The following is a 22768-nucleotide window of genomic DNA, read 5'->3' as shown; positions in this document are numbered from 1 at the left end:
TCTCAGCTCACTGCAACCTCCACCTCCTGGGCTCAAGCGATTCTTCTGCCTCAGCCTCCCGAGGTAGCTGGGACTACAGGCACGTGCTACCATGCCCAGCTAATTTTTTGTGTTTTTAGTAGACATGGGGTCTCACTGTGTTGGCAAGGTTGGTCTCTATCTCTTAACTTCGTGATCCTCTAGGCTCGGCCTCCCAAAGTGCTGGGATTATAGGCATGAGCCACTGCAGCAGCCCCATTGTGCTATTTCTTAAATTATTTAGCTAATCTAGTGAGCCTTCCTCTTTCTTGCTGTGCTTTTTCCTTGTAACTGTGGCTAATTCCTAAAGCTATGCTTTAAGATCTTATCTATCTATATTTATTCCTCTAGAGAGGTTTTTTTTTTATGGCTTTACTTACCATAAAGGTTCCTAAATCAATATTTTGAGCCCCGCCCCCCACCTTTAGTTTTAGTTTCATATTTTTGTCCATAGAACTTTTCCAATTAGTTGTACAACTGTTATCTCAAAATGTTAAAACTGAATATATTTCTAACCCAAATCTCCTTCCCAGTCTTCCTGTTTTTCTTTTTGACTTTCACATTTTCATCAATGGTGTTATCATTGTTTGATCCTGAATATATCAGTCATCTTTGATGTTTATACTTTTCATTCCACATGTACAAATTGTCAGCATGTTCTTTGCTAAATCCTTGTTGCTCAGTAAATATTTTGATGAATAAATTTGAATAATATGAATGAATATTTTTGTCCTTATTTATTATTCTCTCTCCACTTTTTCCTATCTATTTGTTCTTTCTGCACAGTCCAATGCAAGTTCTTAATGAAAGAGTGACCAGATGGCATAGAAAGATTGACTAAAATAACTGAAAAATATCCTTTGCATTTCATAACTGGGATATCTTTGGGAAGAGTGATTTCAGCGGAGTAGGGGCAGGCAAATGCCACATTATAGTAGATTGATGTGTGAATGAAAGATGAATTGGATCAGCAATGACCCGGGAAATGTTGTGTTTTTAATATAAGTTTGGACTTGTGGCTGGGTGCGGTGGCTCATGCCTGTAATCCCAGCCCTTTGGGAGGCCAAGGCTGGTGGATCATGAGGTCAGGAGTTCAAGACCAGCCTGACCTACATTGTGAAACCCCGTCTCTACTAAAAATACAAAAAAATTAGCCAGGCGTGGTGGCAGGCGCCAGTAATCCCAGCCACTCAGGAGGCTGAGGCAGGAGAATCGCTTGAACCTGGGAGATGGATGTTGCTGTGAGCCGAGATCATGCCACTGCATTCCAGCCTGGGCGGCAGAGTGAGACTCTTTCTCAAACAAACAAAGTTGGACTTATTTATATGCTAAAGCATCTAACAGGTAGAGAAATAGAAGTTGAAGATGCATAAGATAATTAATGAAATACAAATTCTGAAGACCTGTGTAGTGATTCATTTTTCATCAGAGGATTGGAGGCACATTTTTCACTGAGACATAAAGTAAGGATGGGCCTGGATTTAGATAATTTTGATTTTTGAAAAGCAGGAAGTTAATGGAACTCTTACTTAAAAACTACCATTTTTTCTGAAATAAGTGGTGGGCAAAGTCACCTGCAAGGTGATGGAATGAAGCTTTTGAATAATTGTAGCATTTTAAATTGCTGTTATGGATAATGAAAGAGGGAGTTGACAACCTTCAAAGAAGTCATATTAGGCACAATTGAGGCCAGCTGAAGTTATAGTTAGACTACAAGGGGGTTATTTTTTCCTACAGTGCCCAGTAGGGGAAGTATGAAGGGGCTTTTGGCTGACATGTAAGAGAGAGATTATATGCCTGAGACAGAAATATAATTGTTTCAGGGAGGTAAGAGTTTAGTCATGTATTATGGGTCTCAACTAGTTATCTATGTGAATAACTAAAAGAGGTTGAATTATGTTACAGCAAATGAGAGTCAAACAAGGGACTGGAGGTCTGAAGGAAGATGAAAAAGAAATTAAGGGGAAATAAAATTAATGATTGGGAAAGTAGAAGGTAAAGATCAAGTAGGAAATAGGTTTATCTTTGATAAATGCTTTTTTGTGGGTATGAAGACTTCTTCTTTTCCTGAAAACTTTATTGTGTATCATATAGCTTATAGCTGCAGATAAGGGTAGTGGTCTCCAAACTTTCATGATGTGGTTTCCCAATCACCAAAAATTTTGACTATGTACCTTCAATTATGCTTATTTAATAAATCATTTATAGATACTTTACTCTTATGTTTTGTATGTTATAAAATATAAGCTAAACTAGATACTTAAAATGAGAGAGTAAATAAGCATATTTAAAAAATGTTTTTTAACATTATCGACAGTTTCTTGTGAGGGCATTGTGATACTTCATTAATTTTGAGACTCTTGATTTCATACTAGGCAGTAGAGCTATTTGAAAGGCTTGTTTTAACCTAGGTTTATTTTGATACTTGGTTTTAATGGCTGTTGTAGCTCAGAATTTATAAAGATACATAAATGTAGACAGAAGCTTAGATGAATGATGCTTATCTTTCAGATATGCAAGGTTTTTTGTTGAAATTCACCAGTAAAATTTCTGTCTTTTCTCATTTAATTAGTTGCTCTTAAAAACTAATACTAAGATGTGCTGTGCTGTTAATCTCCATTTGCCCCTCCCTTGTGCATTTTCTACCCTTTATGCACTGTTCTCTCTGCCCCAGCAGGCTGATTTCTAAGGACCAAACCAGTATGCCTTGTCCTCTGACTTCTGATTGGGTTCAGCCAGTAGGAGAGACTGACGGGAAGACAGAGAGGACAGCAATATTTATTCTAACAGCTTTCCTTTTTACTGGGCTGCAAGTTGCCAGTAACTGTGCTCCATCATTATATGGCCCTCTCCTACAGTCACAGCTCTCGGTTCCAGCAACTATTCCTTCTCCTCCACCTATCGGGCTTAGAGTGGTAGAGTAATTCTCCACTGTGACTAGCTCCGGAGTGCTTCACTATCCCTTCCTATTTTCTCTCAACTTTGTCTGCACATTTGTAAATAGTCCCTTAATTAAACAAACATCACACCTTTTAACATATTATCTCTTTCTTGCCAGGACCCTTGGACTGAAGTTGCATTTTAATATTTTTAAATGGATAGGTGAACTAAGTTATTGAAACTCTTCATTGAGATTTTTTTTTTTTTTTTTTGAGACGGCATCTCACTCTGTCGCTGCACTAGAGTGCAGTGGTAGATCTTGGCTCACTGCAACCTCCGCCTCCCAGGATCCAGCAGTTCTCCTGCCTCAGCCTCCCAAATAAGTGGGATTACAGGTGCTTGCCACCACGCCCAGCTAATTTTTTATTATTAGTAGAAACGGGGTTTCACCATGTTGGCCAGGCTGGCCTCAAACTCCTGACCTCAGTCGATCCACGTGCCTCAGCCCCACAAACTGCTGGGATTACAGGTGTGAGCCACCACGCCCAGCTTCATTTAGGATATTTTTACGCAGATTAGGTAACTTTTAAGTGTGCTGATACAGCTTCTATAGGTGACACATGTAAATTGTTTTTGATAGCCAAAGAAAATCTCATAATGCAAAAGTGTTCAAATATCTATTTTTAGTAGGGGAGTAGTGTCAGTTTGTATATTAACTATAAGTAAAACTTAATTCACTTTCTTGTTAAGACTTATTTTACTTTTGTTGTTGTTGTTGTTGTTGTTGTTGTTGTTGTTGAGACGGAGTTTCACTCATGTTACCCAGGCTGGAGTGCAATGGCGCGATCTCGGCTCACCACAACCTCCGCCTCCTGGGTTCAGGCAATTCTCCTGCCTCAGCCTCCTGAGTCGCTGGGATTACAGGCACGCACCACCATGCCCAGCTAATTTTTTGTATTTTTAGTAGAGACGGGGTTTCACCATGTTGACCAGGATGGTCTCGATCTCTTGACCTCGTGATCCACCCGCCTCGGCCTCCCAAAGTGCTGGGATTACAGGCTTGAGCCACCGCGCCCGGCCTATTTCACTAATTTTAAACAGAATCAAGCCTCTGAATTCTGAAATTTAGAATGTCTTAACACAGAGAAGACTTTTCATGCTTTGTGCTTTACAAAAGGGGGGAGAAAGTAAGTGTAAAACTCAATAACCATAATTATTGCTTAGTGTTTGCTTTTGGATGGCAGTATATTATTGTTTTCAAACTATTGTCAGATTGATTTCATAGTGTGATTTCCCTAATAGGCAGGAAAAAAAGTTTGAGATTTGCAATGGGAGAGCTATTTTAGTGTATTTAGCCATCACCCAGCCCTAATTTGCTTTTTAAAAGGATTACCTGGGTTGCTATATGAATAGACTCTAGAATAACAGAGCCAAAGCCAGGAGGCCTGTTACAAAGCTACTGTGGTAATCTAGATGAGAGTTTGAACTCATGCATCTACAGACACACTACTAGATGTATGTTTACATATCATATGAAACCTAATACACGTATGACATCTAGTGTGTCTGTGCATGCATGATATATATATACAGACACACACACACACACACACACACACTTGTGCACATAGATAATTCTTTTTGGGTTAAAAGTATATTTTGATCAGAAACTTCTTTTTTGCATTTAGCAGTGTAACATGGACATTTTTTACAGTGAGTACGTATACAGGTACCTGATTCCTTTTAATAGATGGATGCTATTCATGTTGTAGTGTTCAGTACTTTAATCTGTCTCATATTGAAAAACATTTATGTTTCTAATGTTTTTGAAAAATAACAAGTAGTACTCTGAGTGTTCTTGGTCATAGTTGTAGAAGTACATATATAGAATAAATTCCCAAAAGCATGGTGGGTCAAAGGATATGTTCATGTTAAACTTTAATGATTATTACTAAATCGACTGCTAGAAAGACTGCCAGTTAACATATCCACTAATGTTGTTTAGGAATTTTTCCTTCCTTACATCCTTTCCAACACTGAGTAATATCAGTCTTTTTAATCTTTACGTGTTGGTAAGAGAGAAACAGCATGGTTGGTTGGATTTTCTTTTAATTATGAGTGATAAATATCAAAGCTTATAAATTTTAATTTGTGATGAGTAATAAAGGATATTACTTTCTCTTTGGTCTTTGTCCTGAGAAAATACTGATTTAAAAAGGTTTATACCTTCATCTTGTCTACTTAAAAAACTGAGGTTATTAAGAGTAAAACACAGTTTCTGACTTTACATAACAATTTAGCCATATAACTTGCCATTTTTCTCAATTTTCCTTATCCCCAATGTGCTACGTACTTATTGGATTTTTATCCCCAATGCTCTGTATACCCTGTGACCTCTGAGATGTCATTATTTTTCAATGCAACATTGTCCATTAATGTTCTCTTTCATTAGTATTGGAGAAGTATTAAAATTACACAGCGAATTAATTCACCTACTAAAAACATTATATTAAAATAAATTCAAGTATACCCATTCAGTATCTGTTGTTGCCAGTTAGCTATCTTCCCTGGGTCCACAGTTCCTTACTCCCAGCCCAGATCGTTAATTGTATATCATTGTATGCTGAAGGATCACAACCTAAAATGGTATGCTATATTAGCCCAAATTCTTCTGTATTATTGGAGAACCATTTCATGCCCTAATTAAAACTGAATTGGTTATAATGTTTTCCCCTTGTAACAGAGAAAGCACATAATGGTGCTACCGTTTGGTGTAACCCTACAGTCATACTTAACTGTTCATGGGACCTAGATGGCATTGAGGGTAAGGTTGTTAAAAGTTATTCTAGTTTAGTATAATAAATTATTCTGGACATAGTCCAAGGAGGACAGGACTTCAATTATTATATTTTGTGTCATAAACATTTACGTTTGGCTGGGCAGGGTGGCTCACACCTGTAATCCCAGCACTTTGGGCGGCCAAGGTGGGCTGATTGCTTGAGCCCAGGAGTTCAAGACCAGCCTGGGCAACATGGTAAAACCCTGTCTCTACAAAATAAGAAAAGTTAGCCAGGCATGGTGGTCCCAGCTACTCAGAAGGCGGAGGTGGGAAGATCATCTGAGCCCAGGGAGGTTGAGGCTGCAGTGAACTGAGATCATGCCACTGCACCCCAGCCTGGGTTACAGAGACTCTGTCTCAAAAAAAGAAAAGAAAAGAAAAGATGTACATTTTAATGAACCTTTAGTCTATTTTATGTTAAAGCCTGTAGGAAAGCAGGGAAATACAGCTATAGGATGAACTTTTAATTTATATAAATTTTTTTTTCTTTACTTTTTTTTTTTTTTTTAACAGGATCTCTGTAACAGGATCTCTGTCACTCAGGCTGGAGTACAGTAGTGCTTTCATCCTTAACCTCCCAGGCATCAATCCTCCCACCGTAGCCTCCCAAGTATTAATATATTAATAGTTGGAACTACAGGTGCTCACCACCAGACCTGGCTAATTTGAGTACTGACTTGATTTTGCCATTGTAGAAATGGCAGGTACAACATCTTCAGAGGCTTTGGCATATTTTATAAAGGTAGAAAAGTAAATGTTTTCTCTGAAGCTTTTTACAATTAACTATCATACAAATGCAAATTCAGAAGTCAGTTTTTAGACTAACTTTAAAAACTGTATAAGTTTAATGTAATATTTGTTTTCCTAATATAAATTTTTTAAATCAGTTATTTCAAATTTAAGAGGACTTACGGATAATTAAGCGAATTGCTAAGAAGCTCTTTTTTTAAAATCATCTTAAGCATTAAATTAGCATCTCAATGTATTAATAAAAACATCATAAAGTAAGAAAACATTTGTGATGTCTCCTTACTGTGGTGAGGTTGAAGAGAAAAGCTAGATTCCTGGATTCTTTTTGCAGTTTAAGCAGGAGGTTTCCAAATTTCAACCTATAATTATATATTATAATGTATCGTTAGTTTATAATTTTTTCTTTTATTTTTTGAGATGGAGTTTTGCTCTTGTTGCCCAGGCTGGAATGCAGTCGCACAATCTTGGCTCACTGCAACCTCTGCCTGTCGGGTCAAGCGATTCTCCTGCCTCAGCCTCCCGAGTAGCTGGGATTACAGGCATGCACCACCACGCCTGACCAATTTTGTATTTTTAGTGGAGACAGGGTTTCTCCATGTTGGTCAGGCTGGTCTTAAACTTCTGACTTCAGGTGATCCACCCACTTTGCCCTCCCAAAGTGCTGGGATTATAGGCGTGAGCCACCATGCCCGGCTGTTCATAATTTTTTCAAAGTGTTTATGTATCACAGTAAATTTTCTTTCCCAAAATGTTTCTGTATTATTTTACATTTTCTCATACCAATAATAGGTAGTATAAAATATATTGCAAACAGTAAGCTTTGTTTTCCGTCAAAGAGATCGTATTTTAGTAAATCATATTTTTAATGTTTCAGTCTTAGATTTTTTTTTACATAAGGAGTGTGAGAAATTGTGTAGGGAGGATAAAAATTTAGAGCAAAGGTAAGTAAATAAGGTTTAAACACTTTTTATGTAGTTAGCAAAAGGGATTCTTAAGATGCTGGTTAAGGGGGTTTATTGGTTATCCAGACGATTTGACCTTGTAAATTGACTTATTCTTCTCCAAGGCACTTGAGAGAAAAGACAACGATAGCAGTTACATCTAGAGGCTATTATGGATTGGAGGATGAGAAGGGAACTGCATGTACTTCAACAAGGCGTCGGTCAACACCGCGAAGTTTGGCAGGCTTGACAAGTGGAGTTTTTGAATCTATAATGGTTCAAGTTTTGAGACAGGAAGAACAACTGAGAGCAAAAGAAGAAAAAAGGTAAATGTTAAAAAAAATTTCATGATTTCAGCTGTATAATTTTTATGTGCCCGTATCAAATTTCTGGGCCCATTTTAGTAGTGTTCCAAAATGCATTGTTACAGAAGTGTGAATTCATAATGAAATACCACAATAAAACTTGTTTAAAATATAATTTTAAATTTTAAAAGCACTTATCTTGAGGCTATACAAAAATAATTTCTACAATATATTTCAGAATGCTTTCTAGATTTCTGGTAGTGTTCATTCGCAAGTTAATTTTAAGTTTTAAATTAGAGGAATTTTCTGTAGATTTGTAGTTTTAGAACAGAATCATAGACTTTTAAAATTAGGAGATACTCCAGAGATTATATAGTTCAAGCATGACATAAATTCACCTCTTCCTGTTCCTCTATTGGTATTAATTTCCTGAATAACTGTGCTTACTCTGGGCTCATCAGGAAAAAGTATTGTGGTCAATTAGTGGTAGCTTCTAAGGTCTGGGAGCATAAGAGTGATGGTGTTTATATAACATTTTAATTTATAAAAAGAGTACCAGGGCCGAGAGAGGTAAGTGACACTGATGTTTCTATACCGACAAAAACAAAACAACAACAAAAAAATCTAGTTATTTTTATAGGATTACATCAAATTGCAAACTATGTTAGGAGTGATTACTAATGTTATAAGGACTTGTTAATGCTGGTCAGAGGCAATTTATAATATTTTGTTGCTCTTCTTGTAAAAATAAATGTAACTTGCTTTGAAATTCATAGGATTAAAACTCAGCATTGAGACTTTCTACCACCATGCTTTTTCTAGCAGTGATTAATTTGGAAACGTGCTGTGAAGTACTTTTTTTTTTTTTTCTTGTACAGAGCTTTATAGAACTATTCCTGCTACAGAAAAGGAGGCCTTATGGAAAGGGGTAAAGATTAACTTGACAGTAGTGTACAGTAGATTGGAATGGGGAGAATTGAAGAAAAGGAAGGCTGTGGGAAGAAGGCTGTAGTGGTCTACACCTCCACTACTGGTTACCGTCTCCAGTACTGGTCACGAGAAATTGAAAGAGATCAGATCGTTTTAAGAACAATTAGTGAGACTTAGTATCTTCCTTGATATAGGGAGAATAAAGGAAGAGACAAAGATAAGTCAAAAAATAGTTGTAATAGTAGTAATATCAACAATAAGAAGATAGAAGAAAGAATGGCTAACATTTATTGAGCACGAGTATTTGCCAGGTTTAGCTCTAAGCACCTTACTTGTATTTGTCATTTATCCTGAGGCACAGAGTGATTAAGTAACTTGCCCAAGATCATAGTTTTTGAGTAGTAAACTCAAGATTGGAACCCAAGCAGTCTGGCTCTAGAGCTCGTGCTCTTAAGCAGTATACCATTCTTGTGATTTGTAAAATGATAGCAAAGAAAATAGAAGAGCTTGAAAATGTGAGTCCAGGTTGAGAAAAGAACACTGAACTCATTTTGAACAAATTGTTCAGTATGATAATGAAAAAATTTACATATCCAAGCAGGAATGGGTAGTAGGAAACTATGAATATGACTCAATCTTTGGGTACCCTGACCTGAAATAAACATAGGAGAATAAGCCATGGGAGGAAAACGCTCTGTTAAATATCATAGTAACTATGATAATTTAATAGAGTTATATAAATTAAACTATCTCTTTTGGTGTTAATGGTTTAAATTATAAAATATTTTAAGCATAGAACAAAGAATAAATAAAGCATACGCTGCGGAGAAATAGGAAGGCTTTTATACTGTTGGTAGGAATATACATTAGTTTAACCATTGTGGAACATGGCATGGTGATTCCTCAAAGATCTAGAACCATTTGACCCAGCAATTCCATTACTGGGTATATATCCAGAGGAATATAAATCATTCTGTTATAAAGACATGTGCACGCTTATGTTCATTGGAGCGCTGTTCACAATAGCAAAGATATGGAGTCAACCCAAATGCCCAGCAATGATAGACTGGATAAAGAAAATGTGATACATATAAACTGTGGAATACTATGCAGCCATAAAAAGGAATGAGATTACATCATTTGCAGGGACATGGATGAAGCTGGAAGCCATTATCCTCAGCAAACTAACACAGGAACAGAAAACTAAACATCACATTTCTCACTTATAAGTGGGAGCTGAACAGTGAAAACACATGGACACAAGGAGGGGAACAACACACACTGGGTCCAATAAGGCGGGTGGAGAGAGGAAGAGCATCAGGATAAATAGCTAATGGATGCTGGGCGTAATACATAGGTGACAGGTTGTTAAGTGCAGCACACCACCATGGCACATGTTTACCTGTGTAACAGTCCTGCACATCCTGCACTTGTATCTTGGACCTTAAAAAAAAAAGGCCTATGTGCCCACATCCCAACAATTTTTTTAAAAGTATTAGTCATAAATGATGTTAAGATTCCCTGTAGTTCTGTTATAGAGGAAATGCCTGTCTTAACTTTTTATTTATCATTCCCATGCATTTTATTATTGAACTGTAATAATACTTTTTTTTTTTTTTGAGATGGAGTTTCGCTTTCGTTACGCAGGCTGGAGTGCAGTGGCGGGATCTCACCTCACCACAACCTCCACCTCCAGCGTTCAAGCAATTTTCCTGCCTCAGCCTCTCAAGTAGCTGGGATTACAGGCATGCGCCACCACACCAGGCTAATTTTGTATTTTTAGTAGAGACGAGGTTTCTCCATGTTGGTCAGGTTGGGCTTGAACTCCCAGCCTCAGGTGATCTGCCTGCTTCGGCCTTCCAAAGTGTGGGGATTATAGGCGTGAGCCACCACGCCCTGCCAAGAATTCTTTATGTATTCTGGATATAAGCCGTTTGTCAGATATATGTGTTCAGCAAGTGTTCTCTCAGTCCAGGACCTTCATTTTCAGTGTTTTTTGAGCAGAAGTTTTTGCCTTGGAAGTTTGAATCATCCATTTTTTAAATGTTTTTGTGATTTACCTAAGGAATCTTAGCGTACCCAAGGTTATGGAAATTTTTTTCCAGAAATTTCTAAGTTTTAATTTTTCTGGTTGTGTTTATTATCCTTTTAAAGTTAATTTTTGTGTGGAGTAGGAAGTAAGGAAAACTTTATTTTTTTCCATATGGATAGCCATTCCTTAAGTATCATTTGTTGAAAAAAACTTTTCTTTCACCACTGTACCTTTGCATCTTTGTTGAAAGGGAGTTGAACATATATTTGTGAGTCTTTCTGAACTGTGTTCTGTTTCATTTAGCTATAGGTCTGTCTTTATGTTAATACTATATTGATTTGATTACTATAACTGTACAGTAAGTCTTGAAATTAAATAGCATGTCTTCCAACTTTTTTTTTTTTTTCCAAATTCGTTTGTCTATACTAGGATCTTCACTTTTTGTGTAATTTTAAAATCATATTGTTAATGCCTGCAGAAAAAGCCTGGGAAGGTTGATTGAGAGTAAATTGAAGTTATCAATTTCTAGATAATTGTTCTGTTTTCTTTTTTTCTTAGCTGTATTTTGTAGTTTTCAATGTATACATTCTTTATGTATTTGGTTACCATTTTCCCTACATGTTTTATGTTTTTTATGCAATTGTAAATAATTTTGAAATTTAATTTACAATTATTTATTGCTAATTTATCTAGAAATACAAACTTTAGTATAGTAACCCTTTGTCTTTTCCGAGTTTTGCCGGGTTTTGTCAGGTTTTGCTTCATGTAATTTGAAACTCTACTAATAGATGCATAGATACTTATGGCTTTAATGTTTTTTGATTTATTGACTTATTTCTTATGTCCCTTTTTATCTCTGGTAATATTTCTTACATTCCTTAATATTCCATTTTATCTCTATTGTAGGCTAATTATACTGCTCTGCTTCATTGTTTTATTTTTTTTTTAAAGTAGTTTCTGTAGGATTTACAGGATGTGCTTTAATTTATCATAGTGAGCTTCAAATAATGCTATACCACTTCTCATTCTTTGTGCTATTGTCATATACTTTCCTTCTACATGTGTTTTAAACCCCCAGTACACTGTTATTGTATGTGTACTAAATAGTTGTGTTTTGAAGAAATCTAAGAATGAAGATAAATATATTTAATCCATACATTTATCCTTCCAACATTCTGCCTTCCTTTATATTGATCCATGATGCCATCTGATATCATTTTTCTACTGCCCGAAGAGCTCTTTTAGCATTTCTTATAATGTAGGTCAGCCAACAGTGAATTCTGAGTTTTTTTCCTGTCTGAAAAAGTTTTTATTTTCCCTTACATGTTGAATGATGGAGAGGAGTGTGTGTGTGTGTGTGTGTGTGTGTTGTAATGCACACATATATATGACTCTGTATTGACGGGTTTTTTTCCATCAGCAGTTTAAGCGTAACATGTTTTACTATGCATAGTTTTTTAAGAGAAGCCTGCTGATTTCCTTATCTTTGTTCCTCTACGAGTTATCTGTCTTATTTCTCTAACTGCCTTTAAGATTTTCTTTTTATTACTGGCTTTCAGCAATTTGTCATGTGCTTTTGATGTGAGCTTAGGGGTGTGTGTGTGTATTTATCTTGCTTGAGGCTCATTTTACTTCTTTGATCCATAGACTTTCAGTCTTCTTTGTGCTGTTTTCCAGATTGCTCATATTTTCTTCTGCAATGTCTAATCCAGCAAACTTTTTACTGAATATAATTTTTTCATCTCCAAAAGTTACATTTAGTTCTGTTTTTTATATAACTTTATTTCTCTTATTATCTTCATCTTCTAATTTCTTATCTCTAACTCCATCATTTTTGTGATTTCTAAGTCTTTGTATTATTTTTCTCCTGGTCATGTTATATTTTTATGCTTCTTGGCATGTCCAGTAATTTTTATTGGAAATTAGACTTTGTGAACATTGCTTCGTTGAGTCTGGAATTTTATTTACCTCCTTTGAAGAGAATTAGGCTTTGTTTTGGCAAGTGGTTAAATTCTTATAGAACAATGGGAAAAGTCCAAGTTTTAAGCTGTTTTGGGGTAGGTCTGAAATAGCCTTCACTCTTATTCAGCCCTGCAACATGATCCCTCTCATGCCTCTGCTAAATGCTCCTAAGTGGTGACTGAGGACTTTCTGCTTTAGCTGGTCAGAACTCAAGTTACCTCCCCAGCTTGTGTTGCTATCCAAATTGTTACCTTGTAATTTTCTGGTCAAATTCAACTTTGTGGAGTTTAGCAAGTCACAGCCAAGACAGTTGGCTCTCCATGTGTGCAGGTTCCACATGTACTGAGTCAACCAACTGCAAATCAGAAATATTTGGGAAAAAAAATAAAAATAATAATACCATAATTTAAAAAATATGAAATTTAAAATACAATATAGATTTCTGTTCTGTATAACTTCCTTTCTTTTAGAATTATCTCACAACTTCTAGGTGCTTCATCCTCCCCAAATGCCAATGTCTATCCCCTCAACTCCACTCTACTGAACTCTGTGTTCCCCTCTATCTGTGCTCATAGTCTACTCCTTCAGTCAGAAAGCTGGATGTCTTAGTTTATTTTCTGTTGCTTATAACAAAATACTGGAAATTGGGTGATTTATGAAGAAAATGAATTTGTTTCTTAAAGTTATAGAGGCTGTGAAGTCCAAGTTCAGGGAGTATATCTGGTAGTCATCTTGCTGGTGGCAACTTTCTACAGAGTCCCACAACTGCACAGGGCATCACATGGTGAGGGGGCTAAGTGTGCTAGCTCAAGTCTCACTTGCTTCCTCTTTATAAAGCAGTCATCCCATTCCCATGATAACCCATTAATCTATTCATGGATTAATCCACTCATTTGGGCAGAACTCTCATGACCCAATAACCTCTTTAAGGTCCCCACCTCTCAATACTGCCACACTGTGCTTTAAATTTCAACATGAGTTTTCGAGGGGACAAATATTCAAACCAACTGTCCTAGCACTGGGCAGTTGTAGGGATCATCTCATTTGTTTTACTTCTCTTGGTGATCACAGTCAGAGAGTACATCTGCTAGTCATCTTGCTGGTGTACTGTTTGTTCTATGTCTGAAAGCATGTTTTATATATTGTGTTCAGTTTGTAGTTGCTTGCAGTAGGAAGGTAAGTTTGATTCAGTTACTTCATCATGACTACAAAAAGTGATCATTTCCATGCATTTTTAATGTTTTAATTACATAGGTATATAATTGTAGATAATATATAACATTGCTTTGCATGTCTTTAACATTCATATAAATGGCAACTTAAATACACACACACACATACACACACATACACGTACATATACACATACATACACACATACATAAAATTTCAATAGGTTTTTGGGAAACAGGTGGTGTTTGGTTACATGAATAAGTTCTTTAGTGGTGATTTCTGAGATTATGCTGCACCCATCACCTGAGCAGTGTACACTTTACCCAAAGTTTAGTCTTTTATCCCTCACAACTTTCTGTTTTCATTTATTTATGTATCTGAGCTTTACTCATGTTGAACTGTTTTGTTCTAGTTTATTTCAAGTGTTATAGAATAACTATATAGTAGTATTACATCATGTGACTGTATTTCAGTGTACCCATCTTCCAGAAGATATGGGACATTTTGAAGTGTTTCTTTATTTCACTATTATAGAATACTATAATAAACATTCTTGTGTCTCCCTTGAGGATGGAGATAGAGATAGATAAATTAGGTTGATTGATTGATTGATGATAAATAGATTGGATGGATCGATGGATAGATGGATAGGCAGATAGATAATCCAGATCTCTCCTTTAAGTTTCAGACCTAATTGCCTGCTTAACATCTTCTCTGGATGTTGTATCTATCAGTGTTGGTATCAGTGTCTCTCCTCTGCCAAGAAACGTGTGGCACATTCAAATGACGATATTTCAAGGAGGTTTATTTTCAAAGGGGTTACAGTGTAGCAGAATCTTAAGAAATAAGGCTGTAACCAGTGCAAGCAGAGAGAGTAACTGGTACCCAGGAAACAGTTCTAGAGAAGAGACTGTTTTGAGAAGATTCCTTTTATTGAATGACAAAGCCCAAGGCAGCCTCATGAGAAGGGAACCAAGAGAATAAATGCTTCATCCCACTTTCTTTTATCTTTCTGATCACTTCTCACGTCTCTCCACTTTGTGAACTTAAGCAAAGACTGAGAATGAGGTTGCCTGTTGATACAGATAAACCTTACAGTGAAGGGTGGAGAATGGATCTAGAGGCAAACAATCTAATCTATACTAATACCTTGTCAAGAATTAGTCAGAGACTAGCTGAGAGTATAGATTTTATAAATTTAGATAGAGAAAGGACTTTGAAATCACAGAAGGGGTTGTGTTAGAAAGAGGGAAAGGTGCCGAAGATTATATGCTTCCTGTACTTGTGCATTAGTCCTGGGTGTAAGCTTCTTTTTTTTTTTTTTTTTTTATTAAAACCGTTGGCATAAGAAGTGAGGAAAACAGTTGTCATCTTGTTAAGTAGCTTAAAACACCTGTTATATCAGAAGTTTGAGATCAAGATAGTAACAGACTGAAAAATTTAGTATGTATTTTAATATGGTAACGCTTTATTTGATATTTGATGGACATTTGATAATTTATAGCTAAACATCTGGGCAGACACAAACTCAAAAGTAGATTATTTTTAAATTTTTTCTCTCTCTATATATGTATATATATGTAAGGTTTTTTTTAAAAAACCAACCCTGCCCTACAGAAATTTTTTATAATCTTTAAATCTAACAATTTGGTTTCTTATTTGTTACTTATTCCATTTAAAGGAAGGAAGCTCCCCTCTCTATTTTAATTTTTATACCGTAGACTAATTTCCTTCCTTGTGCAGTATATGCCGTCAAAATAATGGCTTCTTAGATTGCCAGATTTAAAATCCTGGCATTCCTCTACTCCTGTCTTTATTAGTTTGGATAGCATTGGAAACCAATATAAAGGAGATGGCAAGTGACGGCCTGTTGAACAGAGAGGAATAAATATTGAGAAAGGCTGGTAGTCTGCCCATCTTCAAGAAAATGCTGATAGGACAACAGGCAGTCTTGGGGGATCTGATGTAGAGAGACCCTGCAGATTGAGACAGCAGCCCTCTAAGTGAAAGACAGAAAATTGAGTGAAAGAGCCAATTAATTTATTGCTGAAATAGTCTTTAAGCTAATCGCAGCCACCACCACATTCTGTTTATAATGACAACCTTAAGCCATTAAGGAATGATTGAATTATATTTTGTGTACCTTGTTTATTAAACAGGAAAGTAGATCATATATTTTAGATACTTTTTTTTTTTTTTCCCAAGAGGGAGTCTTGCTCTGTTGCCCAGGCTAGAGTGAAGTGGTGCAATCTTGGCTCACTGCAACCTCTGCCTCCCGGGTTCAAGCAGTTCTCCTGCCTCAGCCTCCTGAGTAGCTGGGACTACAGGTACCTGCCACCATGTCCAACTAATTTTTGTAGTTTATAGAGACAGGGTTTCTCCATGTTGCCTAGGCTGCTGTCAAATTCCTGACCTCAGGTGATCCACCCTCCTCAGCTTGCCCAAGTGCTGGGATTACAGGTGTGAGCCACCATGCCTGGCCATTTTAGATACTTTAAAAAAAATCAAATTGATGAAAATTGGCAGTTGGTTTCCTTAAGTAAATTTCTATTTATCTGGAATATGACATTATTAGGTAGCAGTTTTGATAACTTAAGTCTGCTTTAGTTGTATTAAAATACTAGATCTGTTCACTGTCCCTTTTTTGTAAAACTGTTTGGATTACAAGAAATAGTGGGGTTTTTTTTATTTGTGTGTTTTCTTTTTGAGACGAGGTCTCTGTGTCCCAGGCTGTAGTGCAGTGATATGATCACGACTCACTGCAGACTCCACCTCCCAGGCTCAAGTTATCCTCTCCCCTCAGCCTCCCAGGTAGCTGGGATTACAAGCACGACCACCACACTTGGCTAATTTTTACATTTTTTGTAGAGACAAGGTCTCACTGTATTTTCCAGGCTGGTCTCAAATTCCTGAGCTCAAGCCATCCTCCCGCCTTGGCCTCCCAAAGTATTGGGATTATAGGCATGAGCCAGTGTGTATTTTGTAAGTACTCCTTATTTCATGTACTTGTACAAGCTTATTGGTATTTTACTGATTTGGAAATCAGTAAAATTTGAAATTATTTTTTTAACTCCAGGGATTATTTTTGTAAAATAAATACTACGACTTTATAATTAAGTGATTTATTTTCATATTCTATTACACAAAGCAACAGTGACTTAATTAAATATATATTCATCATTTGTGGCCACTCAGCATTTTTAAATAGCTTTCTTACATTTTGGTAATTTCCTGTATTACAAGTCTTAACTTAGCGGGATAGATGCCAGAAAATTTATTTTCTCAAACCCACTCACAGGTAAGGTAGAGTTATATGAACAGACGTACACTTCTTACTTGAAATTATATGGGAACATCAGGTAGCAGTCTTGGGTGAGAGGGTTTATCTTTTGGTAAAGAAGGTAGAAGGAGTTTCTGGTTGTTCCAGGTTTTTGGTATCAAAGATGTCAACTAGTGCTGACAGTCTAGTTTTTCCTGGAGAGCCTCCTATGTGTGGTTGGGATTGTTTTCTGAATTTTTGTTATCTAAGTTTGGCTGTCTGACTCTTAAGAGAGCTTCCGTAAGCTCCCTACTAATCCTTAAATAAATTCCTTTTCTGTTTCAACTAGCCAGAGGAGATTCTGGTGTTGGCAGATAAATAAGCTGGACTGATGGACTCGATATGAATGGTTAATTTTCCTAAAATATAATATTATGTGTTATTCATCTTAGAAAATATAAATAAATGTCTTGCTTTCCTTTTTCATGTCACCAATTTGTGTGCATTGTATTGTTTCCTCAATTAATGGATTATTTTGGATTAAAGCTCCCATTTCTTTTACTAAATTGTAAGGTCTTTGAGAGTGAGGTCAATGTTTTTTCACCTCTTTGTATCCTCACACATGGTAAGCATTCAATAAAAGCTTATTAAACTATAATAGTGAAGTTAGGATACTTTAAAACTTAATTTTCTTTTGGAAAGCTAGTGTTTCTGCCAAATTATGCATGGCTAAAATAACCTTAGGCACAGCTTCTATTAGTATTTCACAGAGTAATAGGTAAACATGCCACAACCCAGTAAGGAGCAACACCAAAAATGAGAGCTGATGGGGGGGACTGGACCATTTTTCTTGTTTATTCAGTATTGTTTTTGTACCTTCTTCTTAAAAATAGCAAATGTTTTTGCAACTATCCTTAGGCAGTCTTTTGGTATTTCTCCAACATTGAAGGCTTAATTTTTTAAGCTGATATTTTAGAAATGTGCACTGCTTTATCTTCTTTAGTACTGTACTTTTGAACAAATTTTTTTCATGAGAATAATTCTGGAAGCTGGCTTTTTATCTGTCCTTTCAGCAAAATGTGATGTGCTTAAGCATTTTTAAGATACTATTTAAAATTTTTTAACTATAAGTGTTAACGTTTTTAAAAAATGGCTGATTATATATATTAACTCTAGAGATCTTTGGCAGGTTTCCATTCCCTGTTTACCACACTACTGAGGATCAGGAAAGAGACTCCATGGTTATATTTCTAAAGGGCTATCCTGTGTTACACTGGCCTACACCAGCCATGTACTTTCTTGTCCTTCCTCATATCTTGTTAGTATTCAGAGTCTGAGGCTAGATTCCATAATCCTCCCCTGAAAGGTACAATGTATGAGAAACAGCAGCAATGTGAGTAGCAGCCCTTGATTAATTTCAGATAGTGCACACAGATGGCAGCATCACTGTGTCATGGCCCTTACAAGCACCTGAGCTAATGAAATTTGTGTATTATTCCATTGCCTAATTTTCTTCTTCTTCTAGGAGCAAGCCAGTTGGTACTAACTTTGGCTTACCAGGCAAACTGTGTTTCTGTCTCTTAAACTGACCTGTTAGGAAAACCTGGGGCAAGTTATTTCACTCTTCTGTATGTCCTTAGTATCCGTGGCAGGTAAATAGTTGGTGAAATTACCTTATCACCAATCTTTATATTGGCCAAAAGTTGCTTTTCACTTCTTTAGGCAAAGCAAGTCCATAAAAGATTTTTCATCTACTCCAACTTTCCCTTTCATTTTCTTCCCTGAGCACTAGTTGTGACTCTTTCACCTTTGCAGAACATATAACACTCTTCTCTGTCAGAACAAAGTGTATTTAATTGATATTAGTTATGTATGCATTGCCTTCAGGATTCCGATATTCTTTTTTGCTGTGCTTTCCCCACTTGGTGTTGACTCTTCATATCTCTTCTACTATTTGGCCCTTCCTAGTTCCATAATCCTGCTTCCTTTGGATATAAACAAGGTGTCACATTTAATTTTGAAAATGGAAATCTGCCGTAAACAACATTATATTTTACTTGTCTGTATAACCAAAAAGGAAAAATTTTTAGACTTACAGCCTGTGATGTTTTCTAACCAATAAGTGATTTTATACTGAGCTCATAGTCAGGATTAATTATGACAAGATTAACCAAAATCAGTTTTCTATGCCAAGAATGGTAATAAACAAACCCAGTTTCTGATGGTTGATTCTAAGACACAGTATCCTATTACAAGCTTTTAAACAAACTGAATTAAATTTTATGGGAAATAACTTGAAAACTTTTCCTATCGTTAACAATAGTATATTGAAGAAAGATATTCTACACTTCTCAGTACATAAAGTGTAGAAAAACTAAATTTCATGATGAAATACACAGTATCCATAAATTTAGCATAAACATTAAATCATCTGATATTTTTTAGCTTTTGAAAAATTGATTTAAGACTTTTTTTTATTTTACAGACATTCTGGTTTAAAAGTCACAGAGTATCTTTAAGGCTACTAAAAGGCAGCAATCTTACCCAACTCAACTTCAAGCACATGACTCAGAATCAGCTACCTTTAACTTTTAGCTGTTTCTTCTGGTAATCCTGTTAACATTTCTTATTTAGAATCCTGTTCACATTTGCTATGTTGCCATTTCTTGATTTTTTAAATTTGGCATTATCTGTTGATACTTACTCCATATTTTTTCTCTTTTTGCCTTCTTTACCTCCTAATAAAATAGACTTCATAAAATATTTAAATTAGTGGAGATGGAAACAGGAAATGAAAAAATAATAAAGTCTATTATTTTAGTAGCTACCATAGAAATGTTCACATTAATTGGTAACTTATCAGTACTAATCAGTATTTTTGCCCTCTTTCTGACTAATACAAGGACCTTGACAATCCTTTTCAGGCATGCACCACCACGCCCAGCTCATTTTTGTATGTTTAGTAGAGACGGGGTTTCACCTTGTTGGCCAGGCTAATCTCAAATTGCTGACCTCAAATGATCTGCCTGCGTCGGCCTCCCAAAGTGCTGGGATTACAGGCACGAGCCACGGAGACTGGCAATTGTCATGTATTTTAATTCTATCTTGTCTTTTTTTTTTTTTAACTCCATAGAAAATTTTTATTATTATTTTATGCCATATTTATGTAGATTAACCTATGTATTACCACGGTTTCTTTTTTTCTTTTGAGACAGAGTTTTGTACTTGTTGCCCAGGCTGGAGTGCAATGGCATGATCTTGGCTCACTACAACCTCTGCCTCCTGGGTTCAAGTGATTCTCCCACCTCAGTCTCCCGAGTAGCTGGGATTACAGGCATATGCCACCACGCCCAGCTAATTTTGTATTTATAGTAGAGACGGTGTTTTTCCATGTTGATGGTCTCAAACTCTCAACCTCAGGTGATCCGCCTGCCTCAGCCTCCCAAAGTGCTGGGATTATAGGTGTGAGCCACTGCGCCTGGCCACTTTTTCATTTTTTTACTATCTTTATGCTTCAGTTAGGGATCACTGTTCTCCTTTAGAATTCCCTGTAGATTGTGTTTTTTAGTCACAGATAACACTTTTTTTTTTTTGTCTGAAAATGTCTTTTTGTCTATATTTTTGAAAGATAATTTTACTCTGGCAATTTATTGGCACTTATTTTCTGAGTATACTAAAGATACTCCATTGTGTGCTGGCTTCTATTATTGCTGTTGAAGGGTATCTTAGTCCATTTTGCATTTCTGTAAAGGGATACCTGAGGCTGGATAATTTATTTGGCTCATGGTTCTGTAGGATGTAAGAGAAGCATGGGGCCAGCATCTGCATCAGGGGAGAGCCTCACACTGCTTCTACTCCTAGCAAAAGGTGAAGGGGAGCCAACATGTCACATGGTGAGAAAGAGAACAAGAGAGAGAAGAGGAAGAAGCAAGGCTCATTTTAACAATTAGTTCTCATGAGAACTAGTAGAGTGAGAACTCACTCACTACAGTGAGAATGGCACCAAGCCATTCATGAGGAATCCATTCCCATAACCCAGACACCTCTGACTAGGCCCCACTTTCAGCATTGGGAATCCAATTTCAACATGATATTTGGAGGGTACAGATATCCAAACTATATCAAGGAGTTAGCTGTAAATCTGTCTTTATTGTAATTTCTGTATTTTTCATTTCTAGAAGTTCTTTTTAGTTCTTATTCAAAACTGCTTTGTCATTTATTATAATCTCTCTTTGTTCATATTTTCAATTTCTTTTCACTGAACATTGTATTTCTTGTGTTTTATAATCCGTACATCTGTTATCTTGGGGTCAGATTCTTTCTTTCTGTCCCTCCTAATATCTTAATTCCTTTTATGTTTTATCTTTGACTGTGAAGTCATTTCTTATCACTGTAGCAACAGGAGTTCCTTAAAGTCTAGGCTTAAGGTACATTCCCTCAGAGATTTGATTTGTTGTTGTTGTTCACGTACCTGACAGCAATATTGGCATGAAACCACATTAAACTCATTTCTTAATGTTTTTCTGAGCACTCAAGAAATGTGAATTTGGGCAATAAATCCATGAGTCAGCTTATAGTTACATATTCTTAAGATTTTATTTATTTTTCCACCCACCATTCCCATTGTGAAGATAAAAAATTTTCTTGTAGTCCTCCAGCTGAAAATGGGGAGAAGGGACTTTTTTCTAGTATACCCATCTACTGAGTCTGTGTGCTTTTGGAGTCCCAGCTCTGTAGCGAGGAAGCCAAATTCTGCCTGTCCACTACCATGCTCATTCAGTAAAAAGTAAAAGTCCATAAAACTCTAAGCACTTTAGAAAAAAAGTTGAATTTTATTAAGAATATTTAACATTTTTTAGGTATTAAAATGTAAAAGATATATATAAATTCCAAATCACTAATGACAGTTTCTTTATTAATGTTTTTAAAATAAACCAGGACTGATAAATAAGATAACTTGTTGTATTTGTAATAGCAAAGTAGTTATAGTATGGCATTTCAACCAAAAATATAAAAGCAGGCTGTTGTATAAAAGAGCAGTTTGTGGTATTTGCCAAAGTAGTGTTCTTATTATATTTAGCTTAATAGATTGCAATCTGATTTATAGAAAAATGCCCATGTCAGATATTGATTGGTTCCTTTTTTTGTTTGTTTGTAAATAATACTGCTAAGAACATTCATGTCCAAGTTTTCATGTGGACAAATGTTTTTATTTCTCTTGGGTATATACCTAGGAATAGAATTGTTGGATCACATGGTAACTCACTCTATGTTTAACCTTCTGAGGTTAAATACACTGTTTTCTAAAGCAATTACACTGTCTACAGTGTATGAGGTTTCTAGTTTCTCTACTTTTTCACCAATACTTGTTACTATCTGTCTTTTGTATAACAACTATCCAAGTAAGTTTGGAGTAGTGTGTCATTCTGGTTTTGATTTGCATTTCTCTACTTGATAATGAGGTTGAGCATCTTTTCATGTGCTTTCGTTGTTCATTTAAAGAAATATTTATTCAAGTTCAAGTTTCTTTCCCTTTTTTTTTTGAGATAGAGGTTTACTCTTGTTGCCCAGGCTGGAGTGCAGTGGTGCAATCTCGGCTCACTATGACCTCCACCTCCCAGGTTCAAGCAGTTCTCCTCCCTCAGCCTCCCTAGTAGTTGGGATTACAGACATGTGCCA

General features: G+C 36.1%; 1 protein-coding gene across 3 annotated transcripts in view; it reads left to right on the top strand.

The window, feature by feature from the left end:
- The window catches only part of KIAA2026 (KIAA2026 ortholog), an 82140-nt gene that overhangs the window by 15244 nt on the left and 44128 nt on the right, over positions 1-22768 (top strand). For 2 of the 3 annotated variants that reach the window (XM_017506865.2, XM_017506864.2), the window contains exon 2: positions 7554-7754. In XM_017506865.2, coding sequence (XP_017362354.1) covers positions 7554-7754 — 201 coding nt within the window. Of the gene's footprint in view, positions 1-6237; positions 6480-7553; positions 7755-22768 lie in introns of those variants that run through there. The other variant, XM_017506866.2, reaches the window with a different exon arrangement.

The sequence above is a fragment of the Cebus imitator genome, unplaced genomic scaffold (assembly GCF_001604975.1).
Source record: "Cebus imitator isolate Cc_AM_T3 unplaced genomic scaffold, Cebus_imitator-1.0 Scaffold364, whole genome shotgun sequence".
Classification (NCBI taxonomy): domain Eukaryota; kingdom Metazoa; phylum Chordata; class Mammalia; order Primates; family Cebidae; genus Cebus; species Cebus imitator.
Note: the sequence above shows the minus strand (reverse complement) of the source record. Positions and strands in the feature narration are given on the sequence as shown.